We start from the raw sequence: 20255 nt of genomic DNA on the forward strand, positions 1-20255 counted from the left end.
ACTGTCAACTTTATAGGGGTAAAGTGTAATTTTCTCCAAAAAATATATATAAGTACTAGGAAAAATTACACTTTACCCCTCAAAGTTTGAGCCGATTTTCAATTTGACTTCCAATGTTTCAACTTTTACAATGCACGCTATCAAAGTTTCAAAAAATTTCAATGTTGCTCATCCGTTAACAATTTCCATCCAATTTAACTGGAAATTGGTCACGTGTAAGGCACATGTATTTTTTTGTATTAAATTTCCAAAATCGTTCCCATGTATTTAAATAAATTTCAAAAATACCCCCAAATCAAACCAAAATAAAATAAAGTTGGGGGTGTCCAAGCTACCTCCTTTGGCCAAAGGGGTAGCCTGGCCACTCCCAAATTTTTTTTATTTTTTTATTTTTTGAGTTTTTTTAAAAATAAAAAATAAAATTGTAGGGACAATTTAATATTTTTCATTATTTCCGTTAGAGAAAACGGAAATAATTAATGGATGGGCCACATTGAAAATTTTTTAACTTTGGTGGGGTGCATTGTAAAAATTAAAACATTGAAAGTCAAATTGAAAATCGGCTTAAACTTTGAAGGGTAAAGTGTATTTAACCATTTTTCAAAATTATGGTCTAGAAAAATGTGGCAACTCTCCCCTTAAATGCCTTTGAAACACACTAATTAATTTACATAAACAATTAAAACAAAGCCCCATGAACATCAGTGGTTCAAAATTTGTACCTCACACCAATACATGTTTTTTTTTTTTTGGTAAGTACATCAGAAACTGAAACAAACAAGAACTAAGAACAACATAAAATAGAAAATCAAACTAAAGGAGGTGGGTCTTTTTCACTACAAATAGGATAAGCAGGGAAATGAGGTAAATGAGTGGGAATGTAGCTAGAATGAACTCTAGTTGCGGCCTAATGCGCCACATGATAAGCGCAAAAGTTTGCACATCTGTAAACTTTTTTTTGCTCTCCAAGAGGAGAACGGGGGAATGGTAGCAATGGACTCAGAGATGATATCTGCAATCTTCTGGTCATGAACTATGGAGGGATGCTGCAGCACCATAATCACCACTTGAGAATGCCCTTCTGGAGAGAAATCTGCACAGCCTAAAGAGATAGCCAAAGAGATTGCCAGAGCAGAAGTTAAGGCTTCACCGTAGTGGGATCACACAAGGGGCTAATTTGAGAAACAATCTTTAAGATTTTTCCGAAAGAGTTAAGGTAGACAGCTCCTTGTGCCGGGAAAAAATTTCTTATAATTGTATCAAAATTTATCTTGAGGGCGGAGTCCACAGGAGGAGATCATTTTTCCACGCTAGGGGACAGATGCCTTTCCAAGCCTTCAAGTGGTCAAGAGAGATTTTCTTTATGGTGCTAGATAAAACAAGCACATTTGGAAAGAATCCATCATGAATTGCTCGATTTCTGCTAAACCACATTTGGAAAGACACCTACACAAGCTAACTTAGCAGAGTTGCAGTAATTATTATCACTGACAATGATTTTGAGTAATAATTACCCATCTGTCACTTGACATTTACCATTTCTTACGGATGATAACTTCTATAAGGAGTTAGTGTAAACTAATTCTTTTGTGCCCACCAATAAGAATCTGCCACATATAATTATTGTATCAAATAAAATAAGCACCAAAACACTAAATTATATAGATTTTTTCAATTATTTTTAAGATTGTGCAGGGGGCTGGGGGTGGTCCCCTGCACAATCTTAAAAAAAAAAACAAAAAAACAAAAAAACAAAATTGAAAAAACCTATATAATTTAGTGTTTTGGTGCTTATTTGATTTGTGCAATAATCCTATGTGGCAAATTCTTATTGGTGGGCACAAACACCACCTCCTTATAGAAGTTATCATCTTTCTTATTTTCTTATCAACTATATATATATCATTTTCTAGCATTTTCTTGATCCTCAACCATGTGCTCAGTGAACTTTTTCCTGAGAAGGCTTTTGAATGAATTAAAATATATATTATTGACAAATATAATTCTCCTAATCTGAAGAAAGAAAAAAAAATTGAAAGTTTATGACAAAGTTAGGTTCGAAAATTAAAAGTCAAGGAAATTTAGTTGGGAATAATAAAGGTTCATATGTTTTACAAAATATGGCTTAGCATATAAGAGATGTCTTGGAATGTTAAAGTGCCTATAATAAATAATGTTAATAAATTGTGTGTGAATGTGCCTATAAAAACTAACTTAGCATATGAGAGACGTCTTGGAATGTTAAAGTGCATATAATAAATAATAAATAATGTGTTAATGTGCCTATAAAAATTAACTTAACATATGAGATAATTTCACCTTGATGTCCAAACTATCAAATGAGGAAGAACTTTTGGACAACACTACCCTTCAAAATGCACTAAATAAAAGAAATGAAGGGGATTTGAAATAGAGAGGTTTACGGGGTTCTATGGCCACCCCAAGACCTCCAAGAGACATGAGGCGTGGGCTTTGCTCAAGTATTTGGCTCGGCTAGCTTCTTCTCCATGGATATGCATTGGTGATTTTAACGAAGCACTTAATGGGACCGAAAAAGGGAGGGTGAGGCCAAGGAGTCATATGCAAGCTTTCCACCAAACATTGGAGGACTGTAATTTGATCGATTTGGGCTACTGTGGGCCTAAATATACATGGAGCAATTGTCGAGAGGGGAGGGACTTCATTAAGGAGCGGCTTGATAGAGGAGTGGCCAATCTAGAATGGAGGTCTTTATTCCCTGAGGCTGTGGTGTCGGTGGGAGCTGTTGTCTCCTCGGACCATGCCCCATTAGTTTTGTCCCTTCAAAAAATAATTCGGAGAAAAAATGGAACTAAGCAATTCTGATATGAAGCTAGATGGGCATTGGAGGATGGGTGTAAGGAAGTGTTAAAGACTTTCTGGACGCAACCAAGAGCACAAAACAAAGGGTGAGACAGGCTGGAGAGTAAACTTTCTGCATGCATGCAGAAACTTGGCCAATGGAAAGATACATTACAAGAGCCCAAGTTTGGGTCCACAGCACGTATGAGAGAACAATTGGCCAAGATGCAAGGACATGAGGAGATGGGGAACAGCGATGCAATCTCCAGGCTTAAATGTGAAATTCAAGTCCAATTGGCAAAAGAGGATCTATGGTGGCATCAAAGGGCTAAGGTGGATTGGCTCAAGTATGGGGATAGGAATACACAATATTTTCATGCTTGTGTCAAATCAAGGAGGAAAAAAAGCAGAATTGAAAGGATTGTGGATGAGAAGGGGCAGTGGTGGGAGTCTTCGAATGGAGTGGGTAAGGCCTTTGTTGAGTACTTCACCAATTTATTTACAGCAAGTAGGGAAGGAGACTTGGGCCCGTGTCTGCAACATATTGAAGGGTATGTGTCGGATAACATGAATGCTGAGCTAATGGAGGATTTTACTATGGATGAAATTAGCAAAGCTTTATACCAAATGGCATCACTCAAAGCTCCCGAACTAGATGGGTTGAACACTTGTTTTTTTCAACAAAATTGGGCAATCATGAGGGAGGAGGTATGTAAAGGTTTACCTGATATTCTCAATTCTGGTTTTATGCCGCCTAATTTGAACTTGACTCATATTGCCCTTATCCCAAAGACTACGAATGCAGAATGTGTGACCGAATTTCGGCCCATTAGTCTTTGTAATGTATTGTATAAGTTGATTTCTAAGGTCCTAGCTAATAGGCTCAAAAAATTGATCTCATATATTATTTCACCGAATCAGAGTGCCTTTATTCCGGGGAGATTGATAACGGACAATATTTTGGCAGCGTATGAAACCCTTCATACGATGCAAACCGGGATGAGGGAAAGAAAGGTTTTATGGCGGTTAAGCTAGATATGAGTAAAGCTTATGATAGGGTGGAGTTGAGGTTTTTGGAGGCGGTGATGAGGAAAATGGGCTTTGATGAGAGATGGATCCGATTAGTGATGATGTGTGTCTCTTCGGCCCATTATGCGATTTTGATCAATGGAGAACCATGTGGGCATAATATCCCACGAGAGGTATTAGGTAAGGAGACCCAATTTCACCTTACCTTTTTCTCATATGTGCTGAGGTATTGAGTTACATGGTAACCAGTGCAAATAAGGAGGGACTTTTATCTAGGGTGCCGACATCGAGGAGGGGGCCCAAGATCAGCCATCTCTTTTTTGCAGATGACAGTTTATTGTTTTGCAGGACTACTCTTGCACAATGGAGTAATCTGTCAACCATTTTGAGAAATTATGAGGAGGCATTGGGGCAAAAAATGAATAGCAATAAGACTATGATTTTCTTTAGTAAAAATGCCCCGGTGGGTGAGAAGGAAAACATATTGGAGTTTGCAGGGATCCCAGCGACACATAGCTATGACAAATATTTGGGTTTGCCAGGCTTGGTGGGTCGTTCCTGTATTAAAGCTTTTAAGAGTATATCGGAGCGGGTGTGGAAACGGCTACAAGATTGGAAATTAAGATTTCTCTCCCAAGCGGGGAAGAAAATTCTTTTAAAAGCGGTAATCCAAGCTATTCCTTCTTATTGCACGAGTATTTTCCTTTTTCCAAAATCTTTGTGTGCAGAAATTAATTCCCTACTACGAAGATTCTAGTGGGGAAATAAGGGAAAGGATAGGAAAATTGCATGGATGAGTTGGAGTAAAATGGGGGTGTCTAAGGCAAGTGGAGGAATGGGCTTTCATGACCTTGCTTGTTTTAATAAAGCACTTTTGGCAAAACAAGTATGGAGGATGTGGACTACGCCGCACAGCTTAGTAGCTCTCATAATGAAAGCCAAAGACTACCCAAATTGCTCGATTCTTGAATCTTCATTACAGAAGAAGCCATCTTTTGCTTGGAGGAGCATTCATAGCTCATGTGCACTGATTAGGGAGGGACTGGTGTGGAGGATTGGGAATGGAAAAAAATCGAGAATATGGAAGGATAAGTGGCTACCTAACCCCTCCACTTTTTGGGTGCAATCTCCTCCAACTGTGCTTGACCCAACAGCTATTGTTAACCAATTGATTGATGAAGCCGAGCATGTGTGGAAGCAACAATTACTGGATCAATTATTTTCGGCAGAGGAGAAAACTTTGATACAATCGATTCCCATTAGTCACACTGATCAAGAAGACAAGCAGATATGGAGGGGCACTTGCAAGGGGAATATTTTCAGTCAAGAGCACATATCATTTCCAAAAACAATTGGAATCCTCGCAAGTGGTAGAGTGTTCTTCTTAGAAGAATAATAGCCCGGTCTGGAAAGCTCTATGGAAGTTGCAGATTCCACACGTTGAGAAGGTTTATTTCTGGCGCGCATGTCAAGATATTTTACCTACACGTGAGAATTTGTTCCGAAGAAAGGTGATCACAGACCCTAGCTGCCCCATTTGTGGACGTGAAGTCGAAACAGTTTTTCACATTCTCTGGCAATGCCCATCAGCTCAAGATGTATGGAGTGGGGGATCTATTAAATTCCAAAAAAGTTCCTTCGGTGGTGCTGACTTTCTAGTGGTTGCAGAAGATATGTTGAGGAAATGTACTGTGGAGGAGTTTCAGAGTTTTGTTCTGATAGCCAGAAGGATATGGTTAAGGAGGAATGACTTTCTATATGAGGGCTCCTTCTCACATCCAAATTCCCTTCTCAAGGCTTCAGATAATGTGCTGCAGGATTTCTACCAGGCTCGAGCAGGGGATATACGGACCAGTGCTCAGGAAGACGGTGTTGTTATGAAAAAGATGGATGGTGCCAAGCCCAAGTTGGTACAGAGTGAACAGGGATGCGGCGATTGCAAAGGAGACTAGGCGGACTGGGTTGGGTGTTGTGATTCGCGATCACCAAGGAAAATTACAGGCAGCGAGGAGCTTCACGCAGTTTGGCCTCCTTGAGCCAGTAGCTGCCGAAGCGTCAGCAACCATCTTGGCTCTCCATCTGGCACGTGATCTGGGCTTCATGCAAATAAGTTTGGAGGGGGATGCAAAGGTGGTTGTCGAGGCTGTGTTGTCTGATGATCCAGATTGGAGCCGACGAGGTCACCTAATTGAAGACATACGCATTGCCCTCCAGCATTTCCCTTTGCTGGAAAATGAACCATGTCAAGCGAGAGTCTAACCAAGCCGCACATGGGTTGGCACGGTTCGCTACACTGCAGCTTCTAGACAGAACGTGGACTCATGATTCCCGTAATTGTATTTTTGAGATTCTTGCTTCTGAGCAATCTGCTCTGAACATATGTTGATTCGTTTGACTATGAAATGAAATCTGATGATTATTACAAAAAGTGATCACATGGATTAGAATTCCATTTATGATGACAACAATAATAAAAATAACAATAATGACAACGGTGATGATAATGAGGATTATGGAGATGCTGATGACAAAATAAATAGATGATAGGTTGCTCATCTTATTGTTAATATACTATTATCTAATAATTCTTATATTTATAATTTTTGAGGGAATCAACTTTGTTCTACATGGTATAATATTTAATTATTCTGATACTTGATAAATGTTTTAAAAAATTCCACTAAGCCTACAAGTTATTAAAACAAAACTGTACTTAGTTTAAAATACCATGTTGATAAATAAAATTTAATTACGCTTATTTTAAAACCTATATGAAAAAATGATCTTTGTTTCTACAAAAGCATATTTCCTAAAATGCTATTCAGTTCACATGCTTTGAAATATCAACCATGTTTCCTTGTCACAAATTTACCCTACCTCAAAATCCTCTACCTGCCCCAACGCAAGCACAGAGAAGAGATCAACCCCTTCACTGCAAGAGAATGCATCAGGTATTCACCACTTATTTTAGTAGCTTTCTATTTTACAGTTTCCGATAAAAATTTGTATCATTGATTGTGTGCTTAGTTCTTTTCATGTTGTCGACCAAAAGGGGAAAAAAAGAAGAAGTTATTTTCATGTTTAGTAAATAAGCAAACAATAAGTGAGCCAATCTTTGCCGCTAGAAGAGATGGGCAATAAGAATTTCAAAGCCTAGGTGAAGACCTTTGAAGCTTTTTCTGGAAGAAGGTAAAAATGTTGTTTTTGTTTTGACGGGCCTGACGGCTATGGAGAGGGGTAGAGCACTAATGTGTTTGGTGGTGTTTGGTTTGGATGGAGTGAAGAGGCTGCTTGTGACAATGGAGGATAATTTTGGATCGAAATTCGTTCAACATTTCATCAGAAGAGCCAGGGAATATAATAGGGCGTTCTTGGCTCAAAGATGTTTCAATGACTAAGGAAGATACCTTTTTGTGGCAGAGTATGGAGAGGGAAGGCGATGGGGATTTATCATTATTCCTAAAGAATTTTAAGGGGTGTGTAGATTTTGGCTAGGCGATCACAGATCTTATCAAAATTGGGAATTCTGGATATAGAGGAAGCCTACAATCATATAAATTGGAATTTCTTAGTTTATGTAGGGTAGAATCAGCTATGTCAAGCATTTGCAGAGCTAGATCCAGTTATGTACTTCCAACTACTAGAGTTTTAGTGTTAGAGAATGGTACTCCAGCTGGTTCCTTCAACAGCTCTAGAGGTTTAAGACATGTTGTCACCACTTCTCCTCGCTTTTGATATGAAGATCTTGAGGGGAATTATTTCTCCATCTTGCAAGAAGAGATTAGCTGGAGACAAAAGTCTAGGGTCCGTTGGCTTAAAGAGGGTGATAAATGCAATAAGTTCTTTCATCGGATTGCCAACTCGAACAGGAGATTCAACTCTGTAGAGTCATTGTATGTTAATGGCTCTCTTTCGTCCAACCAATCGTTCATCAGGGATCATACTGCTCATTACTATTAGTCCTTGCTCTCAAAACAATACAGTTGGAGGCCTAGGTTGGACGACCTTGCCTTCGACTCCTTAAATGCAGAATATGCGTCTTGCCTTGAACTATTTTCCTATCCTCTTTCTTAGGCGTTCTCTTGTACACTTCGCGTGGAAATACTAGGGTTGCGTCTCTCTGCGCTTTTTGATATATTCAATATTACTTATCAATTTAATAAATAAATAAATAAACAATAAGTGATGCCAATCTTTGCCACTAGAAAAGATGGGCGGTAAGAATTTCAAAGCCTAGATGAAGACATTTGAAGCTTTTCCAAAAGAAGGTAAATTTTGTTTTTGTTTTGAGGGATGTGGAGAGGGGTAGAGGACTAATGTGTTCAGTGGTGTTTGGTTTGGATGGAGTGTAGAGGCTGCTTAGGACAATGGATGATAATTTTGGAGCTAAATCAGTCGTAACATTTCATCATAACAGCCTGGGAATATAATGGGGCATTCTTGGCTCAAAAATGTTTCAATGATTCAGGATTTATCATTATTCTTGGGAATTATGGATATAGATATGAATTGGAATTTCTTAGTACACGTAGGGTAGATTCAGCTATGTCGATCATTTGCAGAGCTAGATCCAATTTTGTATTTCTAACTGTTAGAGTTTTAGTGTTAGAGAATGGTACTCCAGCTGGTTCCTTCAATAGCTCTGCTGTCACCACTTCTACTTACTTTAGATATGGAGATCCTGAGTAGAACTATTGCTGGAGTAGTTTAGGGAAGGGAACGTGTAGGTTTCGAGGTTGGAGGAGGTAATTGGAGGGTTATGGAGATGTAACATCCTTTGTATGTTAATGACACTATACTCTTCCGTGAGACAGACAATGAGTTATTTGATTGGTTTCCTTGTGTTTTAGAGCTGCTTTTGCTGACTTGATAGAGGTCATTTGAACCATGAACACCTCAGTTATTTGTGTATGTGTGGGTGAGTGAGTGTGTGTCCATTGTCATTTTGTTTCTTTGTCTAGATCTTAATAATTAAATATCCTTTGAAACTTGAATTATTATTTTGTAATATCACTACTTCTATATACAATCCCACAATTCTAGTCCACAAATTAAGTTTGCTTGTATTGCCGTTGTATATGGTTGTTTTTCTTATCTTGCTAACACAGGAAATAACTCTGAAGATGTCAAAGAAGCTAACAAGCTCTACAAAAGAATTAATGATTGCTCTTAGTATCTTATTTGCAATTACGTGGACCGCCCATGGTGATGAGATGCCAGACTTCAATATGGTTGTAGCACAAGACGGATCGGGTGATTTCACCACAATAATCGATGCCATCTTTGCTACTCCCAACTTCAGCTTCTGTCGATACCGCATAAAGATTAGAGTAGGAACCTATAAAGAGAACATCATTATTGGTCGAGAGAAGCAAAACTTGACATTAATCGGTGATGGAGAAAGGGCTTTAATGAAGTAACTCAACATCTGCAACAGCAACAGTAGGTGAGTTGGTCATCCAAAAATGAATCTACTCCCAAGTAACATAGCATACATAAAAAAGTGAAAGAAAAGATCTCAAAATCAAGGACAAAATAAATAAGTATAGACCCCTTGTGTACACACCACATGCCACATGTTTGCACGAGAATATCAAATTTAAAGAATCATGATAAAAGAAGCTAGCTCATTCATCAAATTTAAAGTACAAAACCAACAATTAATTTTGATGTTTGAACTTCTTTCAATCAGTTTACTTACAAAGATTCTTTCTATTTTATTACTAGGGAGTATGGATATATGCTGAAGGCTTTGTTGCGCAATATATGAGTTTCGAAAACACAGCTGGAGCAAAAAATAAGCAAGTAGTAGCATTACTAAGTGCATCCAGCTTCTTAGCCTATTACATATGCAGGTTCCTTGGATTTCAAGACACGCTTTATGCCCAAAAAGGCATCCAGTTTTTCAGAGAATGTGAAATCTTCGGCACTGTAGACTTTATATTTGGAGATGGTTTACCCTTGCCTGCAAGCCTCAACCTAAGCAGTCAAACACAATAACAGCCGAAGGAAGAGAAACCACTAATGGCATTGGTGGGTTTGTAATTCACAACTGCACGTTAACTGCAACACTTGATCTCCTTACCTCAGAATATCCAGTCAAAACATACCTGGGTCAGCCATGGAAACACTGATACTAAGTAATGAGTGTTCGATAAAACCAGGTTCATATGGAACTTCTTTGGGTGGAATCCATGTATCCTCGCTGATAAATGTTCGCACCGTAAACGAAATAGCCTCCTTAGGGCTAGAAATAACGCTATAACCAATCCAATTTACTCTATCATATGTGTTTGCACCAGGTCCTCGATTGTTGTACTCTGCATAATATAAGGTGTTTGATTGTGTTGAATTGCCTTCCCATATTATGCGGAGTACAACAATTCAACACGATCAAACACCTTATATTATGCGGAGTTACAACAATCGAGGGCTTGTGCAAACACATATGATAGAGTAAATTGGATTGGTTACAGGGTTATTTCTAGCCCTACAGAGGCTATTCTATTTACGGTGCGAACATTTATCAACGGAGATATATGGATTCCATCCAAAGAAGTTCCATATAAACCTGATTTGATCGAACGCTCATTACTTAGTATCGGTCTTGCAAAGTAGGGTCTTGCAAAGAATGATCTAGTGATGGTATTAATTTTCAGCTTTTTCATAATGCTCTCAATTTAATAGCACTGGTCCAAAGTTTCAGTTTTTTTGTAATGTTCTTAGTTTCATAAGATATGTAATACAACCAAAGAATGTCTGCAATCATATGCAAGATATGGTACAACATATTAATGCCAGTTATATATCTATGTGATTCTATGTTGTAAGAAAAAACCATGTGATTGTCCCAAAATGTAAGATGCATGATTCGTCCACTTTACACCTCTGGTTTTTACTTGCATCCAATTATGCACATTAAAGAGTCCTAGGTACTGTTCTCGATCATCCACCTAAAACAGAACCGAAACTTTTCTTGTTTATTAAGAGTACTAGTTTAAGTTGCACATGCAATTATTTGTTTAGTATATCAGTAGAGAACCTAGCATTCTCCTTATTTAAGGGACTAGTATATAACTATGATTGAGATGACGTAGCAATGAAAATCAATTGTTAATTTTTCTTTCTTACAAGCCCTTGCATAGTTGCACTACCACCTTATTCTAATTGTATAACAATCATATAGTATTACTCTTTCCTAAGATATGGTCCACATTTAAGTAACTGCCATTCCTTAGCAGCAAATGTAGGAAACAGAAACTTGTATTTTAGATTGAGATACCAAAGATGGTATTTTAGATGAAAATGCTATCTATATTTTTAATTCTAAACTTCTAGACGTAATTTTTATAATTATTATTGAATCAAAATTTAATAATAATCAATCTTAAATTCAATCAAATTAAGAGGGTTTGGGATTTTTTAATAACTAAAATTGAAAGATTTTGGTCTTTTTCGTACTCTATTGGAGATGCCTTGAGGTGATGTATTTTTATATTTGATTGTCTCTCTTGTAGATGTGGTTTGGCATCCAAAGACGTGGCAGGTCTTCTGCCTTCTATCTGTGACAGAAAATGCATGCAATTCGCTCCTGAACAAAAATGTCTCTTTATATGATTTGTCTTACCCATTTATGATATTTTTTTTTTTCATATAGTACGTGGCTTATTCTGGTATCTGGTCTAGTTATCAACGTTCTCTTTCCTTTTTGGAAAAATCGGACATAATAACTTTTGTTTTAAATAAAAATATTAACAAATAATTCAAATACAAAATCATTCTAAAAATATAAAAACCATTTTTTCTTTTATGTTAAAATCATTTTTGTTTGGTGCAAGAGCTTACTGCTTACCTATTCAATAAGAGTAGTGATAATCATAACATCAATCTGAGTGAACAACCACTCACGCTAGTGTATTTTATAATATATTTCTTTTAATATTACTGTTCATTTTTTTTTAATAATATAATAATAAACTAATGTGCTGGTATTATGATTATCACTACTTATTCAACAAACCCAAAGCAAGGATTGTTTTAACCTGATCGGTCAACATAAAAGTATTGTATTAAAAGGAAGTGTTGTATAAAAAGTTGACATTAATTATCATTATCGACCAAAAAAAAGGCTAAAAATCATAATATATTTGGGAGTATGTTGATACTATTTTATTTTGTATTTATTCTTGGAATGAAAAATACATTCCAAAAAAGCTTTCATTGTACACGTAAAGGGACTCATCATAGGACCGGTGAGTGGTGGCCATGCTTCCAACCAACCAACCAAAATCAGCCAATCATTACGGTTCGTTCTCCTTTGCCGTTTTAGATTTCCTGTTCCTTCTCCTTGGGATTGCCTACTCAAACTTAACCTCTCCCTTGTAACTCAAACACAACCTCCATCTTTGAAACAAGAGTATCACACAATATACAAAAGAATCCTCAAGTAAGTGTTTGTGCGTATACATGTTATGAATCTCATACTTTCTGTCTGTCTCTCAATATTCTTAAATGAATGTTCTTCCATAGTTTGAAGAAGGATGTTCTTAAATGAGTGTTCTTCCATAGTTTGGAGAAGGAAATGTTTCTCTTTCTCACATTCAGACTAGCTTTTGATTGGAACTAGAATTAAACCCACGTTTTGGTTTTTACAAATTTGGCTTCAATTTCCAACCTTGAACTAATTAAAGAATTCTAGACACAGCAAGTACATATAATTTTCACTATTTGTTTCTTTGTCTGGAACAGGCTAAAATGGATAGAGCAGAGTTTGGTAACAGAAGAAGAACAGTTGGGACAGTTAATTCAACCATTAATTTATATGGAGATAGGATTCTTCAAAGTAGTTCACTCAAGAAACCCCAGATGGATTTCGTAAAGGTATATTCTAAAGAACTGTCTAAATCCCATTTCACTATTTCCTTTTGTTTTTATACACTAGCAATTAGCAGCCATTTCTGTTCCTCTAATATAACTCTGTTTTGAATTCTTAAGAAGACCTCTTCAAGAGCAGGAGAGCTGCATACAGTACAAAGGGACATTGGTCGATACAAAGAGAGGAAAACGGCTGCGGAGTTGGTAAGAGCTCAAGCAGAATCTGAGCTCTCTAATGCAAAGAAGACAGTGAAAGATCTATCTTTATTAATTGAGAACCCGAACTCGAAGGCAAAGCCGCAGGTGCGAGACATTGAGATGCTAAAGAAATCGAGGAGGCGCGAAGAACGGGCATTGGCTGTTAGGAACATTGAGAGTTATCAGTATGCAGATGTGATGAGAGAGCTGGAATTTGTGAAACAGGAGTTGAGTAAGCTTAAGCTAGACATGGCTTATGTTTTGGAGGAGAAATTGCGGGCAGAAAGGGAAATTCATGACTCAAGTTCGAAAATGTTTTCTTATTTGAGCTGTGCTCAAGCCCTTAAGAAGGAGATTGAGAAAGCTAATGAAGAACAAGTGCTTGTTGAGTTGGCGAGGATTGAGGCCTTGAAAGAATTCAGAGAGACAGAAGCTCAGAGAGTAAAGGAAGCCAATGAATTCTCAGCTGCAATGGAGAAAACCAAACAGAAGATGAAGGGTAGGATTGAAGAGATTGACCAATCAAAAGAGCTTGAAACCAAATTGGCTGCAACACTGTCTGATGTTGATGTGTTGCAAAGTGAACTAAAGCTAGTGAAAGAAATGGACAAAAAGGTTCAGAGAAATGATAGCTTGAACCGAGGCAATTCTCCGGAAGGAGAAGAATTGGGAGCTTCTCCTTTGGAGGCAGCAAAAAAGGAGTTGGCTTTGGTCAGAGAAGAAGGTTTTCAGTTCATGGTCTCAATGGATATTATAAGAAACGAGTTAAAGCATGTCACGGAAGAGGCTGTTCGATTGAAGAAAACAGAAGAGAAGGCAGATTTAACTCGTCAAAATCTCAATTCGAAGCTGCTCAGGGCCAATGCCAAGTTAGAAGCTGCATATGGAGCTGAGGAAAAAGCTAAATCAATTTCATCCAGTCTATCCCTCTCTCTTGAACAGCTTAAGAAGGAAGCAGAGACAGCAGAGATAGGAAAGGAGCTTATTAGAATGGAAACTGCAACCATTAAAGCAGAGATTCTAAAAACCGAGTCTGCGATAGACACAACGGAGGAAAGATTACAGGTTGCTGTGCAAGAGCTAGAGGTTGTCAAATCATCAGAAGCTTTAGCTCTTGAGAATCTAAGAAGTCTTGTTGAGAATTCTATGAGAGCTAGGGCTTCTGCATCTCAGCATAGTTCTAAGATTACCATTTCAAAGTTTGAATACGAGTATATAACTGGGCGTGCAGGTGGGGCAGTAGAAATTGCTGATAAAAAGGTTGCAGCAGCTCATGCATGGATTGAAGCTCTAAAGGCCAGTGAGAAGGAAATTTTGATAAAGACAGAATTAGCTCAGAGAAAGATGAGAGAGATGAGGTTGGAGGAAGAAACAAACGCCTATCGAACGGACGAGTCACCTTCTGCAAAGCCAATCGTTGAGGGAGGATTACAGAAGTGGAGGAAGAAACGTGGGCAGAATGTAGAAATTATAGAAGCTGAAAACTTGCAACCAGCACTGCTACCAAAATCGATGAAAGGTAATGGCAATGTGACTCCATCCGGGGGAGCTAAGTTTCAAAAATCTGCCTCTCGAAAGGCTGCTTCACCAGCAGCTCGACATATTAATTCTTTCACTATTAAGAAGAAAATAAAGGTAATGCCCAATCTGGCTAAGTGGTTTAGTGGCATGAGAATTGACAAGGACCTGTAAGTTGCCTGAAGTTTGGTACATCTATGTGCCCTTGTTTCTGAAAGCTCCTTAGGCTAGTGATTCCAATCCATAGAAGAAAAAATGACTGGTGACATACTTTTAGTGTTCCAAATAAGCGCTCCTCTTCAATGTTTCATTGTGCTCAACTTCAAAGAAATGAAACTCCTTATATAGTCTTAATGTTTGCACATGTTTGGATATTGTCTCCTCAATATTATTCAACGTATGAAGTATTACACGACTAAGATTTATTACAAAAGGAAGGAAATTGAATTGCAGATAAGAATAACCACAGAGGAGATAGGATTTGCTTTCTCAAGATGAGTTTCCTTGTGCTGCAGATTCAATCTCCTTGTACAGCAAATTTTCCTTGTGCAGCAGATGATAAAATCAACACTCCCCCTCAAGTTGGATAGTGTATGGAAATAACGCTCCTCTTGCAAATCAAACCATGAAATGCATCTTTGCCTAATGGCAGCTTTGTGAATACATCCGCAAGTTGACTAGAAGCATGAATGTATTTAGGAATAATGAGTTTGGACTGTAGTTTTTCCCAAGTGGCAATCAGTTTCAATATGCTTAATGCGTTAGTGAAAAACGGAATTGTTGGGGACTTGTAAAGCAACTTAATTGTCAAAAAATATTGTGATATGACAAGAATGAGAAGTACCAAGATAGGACAAGAAATATTTTAACCATTGAAGCTCACATGCTAAAGTAACCATGGCCCGGTATTCGGCTTCAGCGAAAGATAAAGAAACCGTAGCTTTTTTTCTAAAGAGATTGGAACCAAGAAAAGTGCAATAGCCGGTAGTCAATTGTCGAGTGGCAGAACACCTTGCCAAATCTGAATCATAATAACCTTGCAAATAAAGATTGCTCGATAATGATTAAAAAAAATTTCCCTTACTGATAGAACCCTATCGAACCATGCATCGCCACGCCATGTAAAAATGCATTATTAATGTGAAGTTGATGGATATACCATTTCTTGATGGAGGCAATAGAAAGCAAGGTTCATATTGTTACCAATTTTTCAACAGGTGCGAAAGTCTCACGGTAATCCAATCCTTTAATCTGAATAAAACAGTTTGCTACGAATTAAGCTTTATAACGCTCGATTGCTCCACTAGATCAGTACTTAATCTTGTACACCCATTTACATCCTATAAGTTTCTTTGTTGAGTGGAAAAGAAATGAGGCTCCAAGTATAGTCTTTCTAATAGATTCAATTTCTTTTCCCGTAGCTTCCCGCCATAGTGGTGACTTCACTGCTTGGGAGGAGGTTCTAGGCTCATCTGTTGAACAAATAGTAGAAAGGAACCTTCTGCCAGCTCCTAGTTTCAGGAACCTTCTGCCACCAAATAGCAGTATGGTTGAATTTGTTTACTGCCAGCTCCTAATGGTTATTTTCATTTGTTTTGGATTACAAGGAAAAACTCCAGCTCCCAATGGTTGCTGAAAAATATATGCCAATCCCCCTCATCACTCAAGGCATGCTTCCCTGTTTTGTATTCTTTCCTTTGTTCTTGTAACAGTCATTTAAATTCCTTATTACATATATTTCTTGTTATATTCTTAGTCATTTTTTCTTAATAAGAGTAACTTTTATAAGGAGTTAACAAAAGCCGAGGCAGGCCATATAATAGCAATTAACATCATTTCTGCAAGGAAAAGACGCTTTGTGACGAGACTTCTAAAACTTTAGAAACAGACCTATTCATCAATGGTCATTATGGTGCCACCTCTCATGGGGACGAAAAGGTCATCACAATATCAAAGTCCTGCTTGAGAAAGTCCATCGTACGCTCGTTATCATAGAAAGAAAGAAGGTAGAAAGAGGAGGCAGATCGAAGCAATAGTCAAAGCAATCATACCAAACTGTTTATGCCGCATTCAGCTGCATTTGTACGCACCAAACATCGCCTCCAATCACGCTAATACAGCAAAAAGAAGGACCCTCAACTCAAGCCACCGCACGACAACTATGTTTGTATGAAAAAGCAGAAGGGGACACTCTTCATGACTCGCCAGCTTGGTCCTTCAGCTTGATCAAATAACGAACCCACACTTGAGTTTGCTTCTGCTAAAACCCTAAACTATCCAAGAAAATTTATAACTAAAGGAAATCAAAATATAATTGCGTAAGTACTGGGTCTCAGAAAAGTCATTTTCCCATCACCATCACAAGTAAGCAAACAGCTACTTGTTTATATTAGGCAGCGTGTGGAATGCTTTGCATAACCTGTTTGAGTTCTTGCATTCAAATCCTAGCCTCTTAAGGCTCCTGCTAGCACATAAAGGTGATTCCCAGGAACCCCATTTCTCTTTTGTATTCCCTTCAAGGTTTGCTTTTTCGAAAGATGAATTTACAAATAGTTTGCCTGTCTTTTCTCATCTGCAACTATTTTGCCATTGTGGGTTCACTAAATGATGAAGGTTTTGCTCTTTTGTCATTTAAACAATCCTTACAAAACTACACAAATGGCTGTCTGAATAACTGGAACTCTTCAGACATAAGCCCATGTTCATGGAAAGGGGTTACATGCAGGGGAGGCAGAGTTGTCTCTCTCAGCATTCCAAACAGGAAACTCGTGGGGTTTCTTCCCACTGCCCTTGGAAAGCTCTCTGCACTTCGCCATGTTAATCTCCGGGACAACAACTTCTCCGGAATTTTGCCAGCCGAGTTCTTTGATGCAAGAGAGCTACAAAGCTTGGTCCTTGCAGGAAATTCATTATCTGGGCCTATTCCTCCTGATATAGGTAACCTCAAGAAACTGCAAATCTTAGATCTTTCGCACAACTCATTTAACAGTTCCATACCTTCTCTTTTTCAATGCAAGAGATTAATCATCCTTCTCCTTAGTCAAAACAATTTAACTGGTCCCCTTCCAGACGGGTTTGGAACCAGTTTGTTAACCCTTCAGAAAGTCGATCTTTCCTTCAACAGACTCAGCGGTTCCATTCCCAGAACCATGGGAAATTTGCCAAGCTTAAAAGGAACACTCGATCTGTCACACAACTTTCTCAATGGTTCTATCCCAGCAAGCCTAGGGAGCCTTCCTGAGAGAGTATATATGGATCTCAGTTATAACAATCTTAGTGGACCTATTCCACAAAACGGTGCTCTGTCTAATATAGGACCTACAGCTTTCATTGGCAACTCTCTGCTCTGTGGATCTCCATTAAAGATTCCATGCCCTTCTGATTCTCAATCATTAGTTCGTGACCCATCTCAAAATTCTGGTGGCGGGTCTGGCAAGGATAGGAAAGGCAGTGATTTGGGTATTGTGATCGCAATTGTTGCCAGTGTCATAGTGGGAATATGCCTTGTTTGGTTGCTGGTCTCCAATCGGTGCAGAAAGATCTCTGCTTATAAAGACGGTGTACATGTTGGTGGCTGTAGTTTCGAGAAAGCATTGATGGTTAGAAGAGACTTCTTTTGCTTTGCAAAAGATAGTCCAGAGACCTTGTCGGAAAACATTGAGCGGTACAATTTCGTGCAATTGGATCAGCAGCCTAGTTTTGATCTAGACCAACTTCTGAAAGCATCTGCTTTTCTTCTGGGTAAGAGCGGAAATGGGATTGTGTATAAAGTTGTTCTTGGAGGTGGGCCTATCTTAGCAGTGAGAAGATTGGAAGAAGATGGAGGCTCTCAAAGGTTTAGGGAATTCCAAGCTGAAGTTGAAGCCATTGGAAAAGTTAGACATCCCAATATCGTGACTCTTCGAGCTTATTGTTGGTCTCTCGACGAGAAGCTGATCATCAATGATTATATACCCAATGGTGACCTTGCCACTGCAATTCATGGTAAAGTTCTCACCCTACCTCTTGCATTGTTCCCATTAGTTATTGTTCATTCAAAGATGTGCACATCTGCTATTGTAGATTTTACCGCAGCTTCTGCATAGTTTTTGCTACTGATTTTGTTTTCTTTATGCTGAAATTCCTGTTCACATTTACATATGGATCAACTTTTTTGACATTATTATTATATGATCTTTTGGTCTGACTAGGGAAAGCTGGAACAGTGCCTTTCAAACCACTTTCATGGCCTTTACGTTTAAGAATCATGAAAGGAATAGCAAAAGGTTTGGCCTATCTCCATGAATTCAGTCACAAAAGGTATGTCCATGGAAATCTAAAGCCTAGCAACATACTTCTTGGGCAGAACATGGAGCCCCATATCTCTGATTTCGGGCTTCGCCACCTGGTTAATATAGACAGAGAATCCCAAACACTTGACTTGGAACAAATGACTAATGGAACCCCACAAAGCAGTTCTCCATATGAATTTCTGCCGTTGAGTCCATCAGTAACAGCAGGATCTTGCTATCAAGCTCCTGAAGCGTTCAAAGTAACCAGGCCATCACAGAAGTGGGATGTCTACTCATTTGGAGTGATTTTACTAGAGATGATTTCTGGCAAATTTCCAATAATAAAGATGGGATTTCTTGAAGTTAATCTAGTTCAATGGATTCAGCTCAGCATTGAGGAAAGGAAGCCACTCTCCTCTGTCTTAGACCCATTCATGGCTCATGACTTGGACAAGGAGGATGAGATAGTCAAGGTAGTTCAAATTGCTCTAGCCTGCGTTCATAAGAGCCCTGAAAGGAGACCTTCTATGAGGTATATTTGTGAGAATTTAGAAAGATTGGCTTCTTCCACTTACTCCCCAACCAACAACCAATTTTCAAGCTCATAATATCTCTAAGCATATGTAGAAGATCGTGAAGTTAATGTTTGTTCATGACTAAATCTGTGATGTTCCCTTTATAAGTTGATTTGAGTATTTGTGAAGATGTATTCTGCCACAGCCTTCTGTATCTTCAATCAAGTAATAAACAGTTCGTTTCCTACTTATTTTAATGATGTGTCATTTGTTCTCATTGACCCCATAAACTAAAGACAGCAACATCAACATCTGCATGAATCATGCTAATGTCAATCTAGTCCTTCAAAAGCAAAGCATTCATTAATTATAGGCTGCAGGCTGTCTGGAGTCAACGGCAGCTTCAGCTGGTTTGAGATTAGATTAACAAATTGTCGGGGACATTAAGACATGCCTTAATCACAAGTCCATGTACATAGACTCGTGTAGAACAATTTGCTAGGAAATGCAGTGCAGCGTTTCATAGTCTAGGATGCAAAAATTCAGGAGAAAACTGAAAGAGTGAAAACTACATTCTAATAAATGATAAGAAGATTAATCTTTCCACCTTAATTGAGTTTAGATGCCTTTCATACTTCAAGAGAAAGAAAATTTTAAAAAATGGAGGAGATTCCCATTTTTCATGCTTTGGGAACATAGATTGATTCTCAAACATGCCTTAATTATCATAAATGGTCATAGATAGACTTCCACTTTCCAGTATCCTATGCAAAAGGTGGCATCTTCAGCTACGAGAGTACAAAAATGGCTCCGGAAAGCACTTCTCATGATATCTCTACATGTCAATCGGCTAGAAACCACGTATTATGAAACGAAAGTCATTCATTCAAATCCCTTCCCTTTGTGCGGATATGTAAAAAAGAAAAAGATATTTCTACCTTGTATAAGGTCCATATTAATCATGCCACTTGTAATGGGGTATTTGGTAATAGGTGCCTCTATCAACCTATCGTTCAATTAATTAACAAGA

The 20255-nt window shown here is 38.2% G+C and overlaps 2 protein-coding genes across 3 annotated transcripts; both read left to right on the top strand.

The window, feature by feature from the left end:
- The first annotated feature begins 12120 nt into the window (after positions 1-12120).
- On the top strand, positions 12121-14849 carry LOC132182453 (protein PLASTID MOVEMENT IMPAIRED 2-like). Of its 2 annotated transcripts, none has more exons than XM_059595703.1 (3): positions 12121-12295; positions 12598-12729; positions 12844-14849. In XM_059595703.1, the coding sequence occupies exons 2-3, from the start codon at positions 12604-12606 to the stop codon at positions 14611-14613; spliced, it is 1896 nt and encodes a 631-aa protein (XP_059451686.1). In that variant the 5' UTR covers positions 12121-12295; positions 12598-12603; the 3' UTR covers positions 14614-14849. The 2 variants fall into 2 exon arrangements, with proteins under 2 accessions (XP_059451686.1, XP_059451688.1); XM_059595705.1 differs by having other exon boundaries at positions 12847-14849.
- Positions 14850-16976: 2127 nt separating this feature from the next.
- Positions 16977-19443, top strand: LOC132182660 (receptor protein kinase-like protein ZAR1). The gene is made up of 2 exons (XM_059595965.1): positions 16977-18423; positions 18630-19443. The coding sequence occupies exons 1-2, from the start codon at positions 16977-16979 to the stop codon at positions 19316-19318; spliced, it is 2136 nt and encodes a 711-aa protein (XP_059451948.1). The 3' UTR covers positions 19319-19443.
- Positions 19444-20255: the final 812 nt, after the last annotated feature.

This window comes from Corylus avellana, chromosome ca5, assembly GCF_901000735.1.
Source record: "Corylus avellana chromosome ca5, CavTom2PMs-1.0".
In the NCBI taxonomy this organism is placed as follows: Eukaryota; Viridiplantae; Streptophyta; class Magnoliopsida; order Fagales; family Betulaceae; genus Corylus; species Corylus avellana.